This window comes from Histoplasma capsulatum, genomic scaffold (genome assembly GCF_000149585.1).
Source record: "Histoplasma capsulatum NAm1 scaffold_93 genomic scaffold, whole genome shotgun sequence".
In the NCBI taxonomy this organism is placed as follows: domain Eukaryota; kingdom Fungi; phylum Ascomycota; class Eurotiomycetes; order Onygenales; family Ajellomycetaceae; genus Histoplasma; species Histoplasma mississippiense.
In genome coordinates this window covers 1-2,332 of record NW_001813888.1, presented here as the reverse complement: position 1 = coordinate 2,332, position 2,332 = coordinate 1, and the positions used below count along the sequence as shown (strand labels likewise).

The following is a 2,332-nucleotide window of genomic DNA, read 5'->3' as shown; positions in this document are numbered from 1 at the left end:
GGTTTGGGGTTCCCAACCGAGGTTAAACGGGTTCGGTTCAGGCGGGTTACGCACTTCCAATTGGTTTCCAGCGTTCTCAACTTCCAAATGGGTTTCCCAAATTGTTAAAAGAGGCCTCACTTTGCAAAATTCAAAAAAGAAATGTATATTTTGCTCCCCAAATCCAGGGAAAAGCCGTCAGGCAGCAGAACCAATAACCTCAGTCCTCTCCTGATGTAAATGATTAGCAATTAAATAAAAAAAGAAAGGGAATTCTCAACTCTCTGAATCCTGCTATCTATGAAATGTTTCTGCGAGGGCAAAAAAATTAGATCACAGAAGTCACCAAGAACCTCTGTTCAAACAAAATAAGGGGATACACATATGCAGAATATGATAGCAGTTGAAAGATGTGAATAAATAGATTCAGTTTGTTATCTGACTCTGAATAAAGAGAAATACTTGTTAATATTTTGTGTAATGTTAGAAAAACAACAAAAAAATGTTAAAAGCTCGACAAAAATCACATTTCTCGTCCGTAGGTTGGTGCAAAATTAGCGTGGTTTCAATTAGTGTATGGAATTCTGCACCGGCGCCCTGGGCATAACCAATAGAATCCTATATGATTTTATATGAATAATAATTGGTCATTTAGATCCACTGATTGAAGATCTCATGTAGATCTTAAGAATGTGTATGGAATTCAACATGTTTGAAGCCCTGCCTGTCTGCCTGCCTGCCCGATTCTCATATCTTCTCCCACCTATCCCCCTACCCGCGAATATGGAACCCCCCAAACCTGCGAATGTGGAATCCACTGAGAAACCTACCAAATCCAATGGTGAGTTCCTTATATTAATCAATTCAAATAACCTAGCTAACTAATTCATTCTCTAGTTTATACAAAAACATCAAGAAAATGAAAACAGTCTGTTGAGAAGGTTATTGCAGAACTTCCACCTCTAGAATCAGTGAAATTCCACTCAATATTGCCTATCTCATGAGATTCAATTTTCAATATTTCTGCAAATATCAATATCAGCAGTTCATACATTCTGTTTATCTTATTCTTCTCTGAGAAATGCTTTTAAAATATCAGTAATTCTACTAATCTCTATGCAAAATTAAAGAGAGATACTAGAGATACTGATGATGAAGCTTCAGAGCTTTCAGAAATGAAAAAGAATGAGAAAGCTCAAGATATAGATATAGAGATTTCTGAAATATCTATATTCTCAAAGCTTTCTATTCAGCAATGTTCATGGAAAAATATCAATTCAGCAGAGATAAAGGTCTTTATAGGCATTCTTCTTTATATGAAAGTTCATAAATTCCATTGAATTGATCTATACTGGCAGAATGAGCTGAAACAAGACTCTATTCATTCCATTCAATTCTATATGACCCATATGCGTTTTGAACAGATTAAATGATATATCCATATATCTAACCTTCATGAGGCCCGCCGCCCGGAGGTCAAAAATAAGAATTGATGGTATAAGATAGAGTCATTAGCTACTAAGTTTCATATGGCATGCTGAAAATACTATACCCCTGACTCTAAGATTTCCATTGATGAGATCATGGTTAAATATTTTGGATGGAGTCAACATTACATACAAGATGTCTAATAAACCAATTCCTTGAAGATATAAGATATTTGGCCTAGCAGAACATGACTATTTATGATCTTTTTCCTGATCTAGCTGCTGGCAGGGTATAATGTCTATGTTTCAATTCTCTATGTTAACAAAAACCAGATCTATGGTGGTGAATCTGGTGAAGCGGCTTTCTATGGTATCCACACCGAATACACCGAATACCATGCCGAATGCCACCCCTAATATCGACTCTAATATCACCCATAATATTGGCCCTAATATCAACCCGAATATCACCCCCCCGAATGCTACACCGAATGCCACATCTAATGAAATCTCTATCTCACAGCTGGTCACATCCTATTCAATTGAAATGGATAACTACTTTACATCAGTTCCTTTATTCAAAGAACTACGTCAACAGGGGTATGGAGCATGTGGAACCACTCATTCAAACCAGGTTCCAGCAGTACTAGATGAGCTTTGAGAGCATTCAAATTCCATACTCTGAAATACTCTGCATGTCATTGAAAAAGAGAATGTTCTCTGTCTTGCCTGGCAAGATAATAATATGGTATTGGCACTAACTACGATTCATTCATTGGACGCAGTTATTGAATGTACTTGTAAATGCTCAGGGGAACTCTCAATCAATGTCAATATTGTTAGAAAAGTCTTTAAAGGTCAATCACAAAAGAAGCTGAAGGAACCCATTGATTATAGGTGATTATAATCATCATAGAATGGGGTAC

General features: G+C 36.6%; 1 protein-coding gene across 1 annotated transcript; it reads left to right on the top strand.

The window, feature by feature from the left end:
* Positions 1-687: 687 nt before the first annotated feature.
* Positions 688-902, top strand: HCAG_09231 (predicted protein; the record flags this gene model as incomplete). The annotated part of the gene is made up of 2 exons (XM_001535786.1): positions 688-820; positions 877-902. The coding sequence occupies 2 exons, from the start codon at positions 688-690 to the stop codon at positions 900-902; spliced, it is 159 nt and encodes a 52-aa protein (XP_001535836.1).
* Positions 903-2,332: the final 1,430 nt, after the last annotated feature.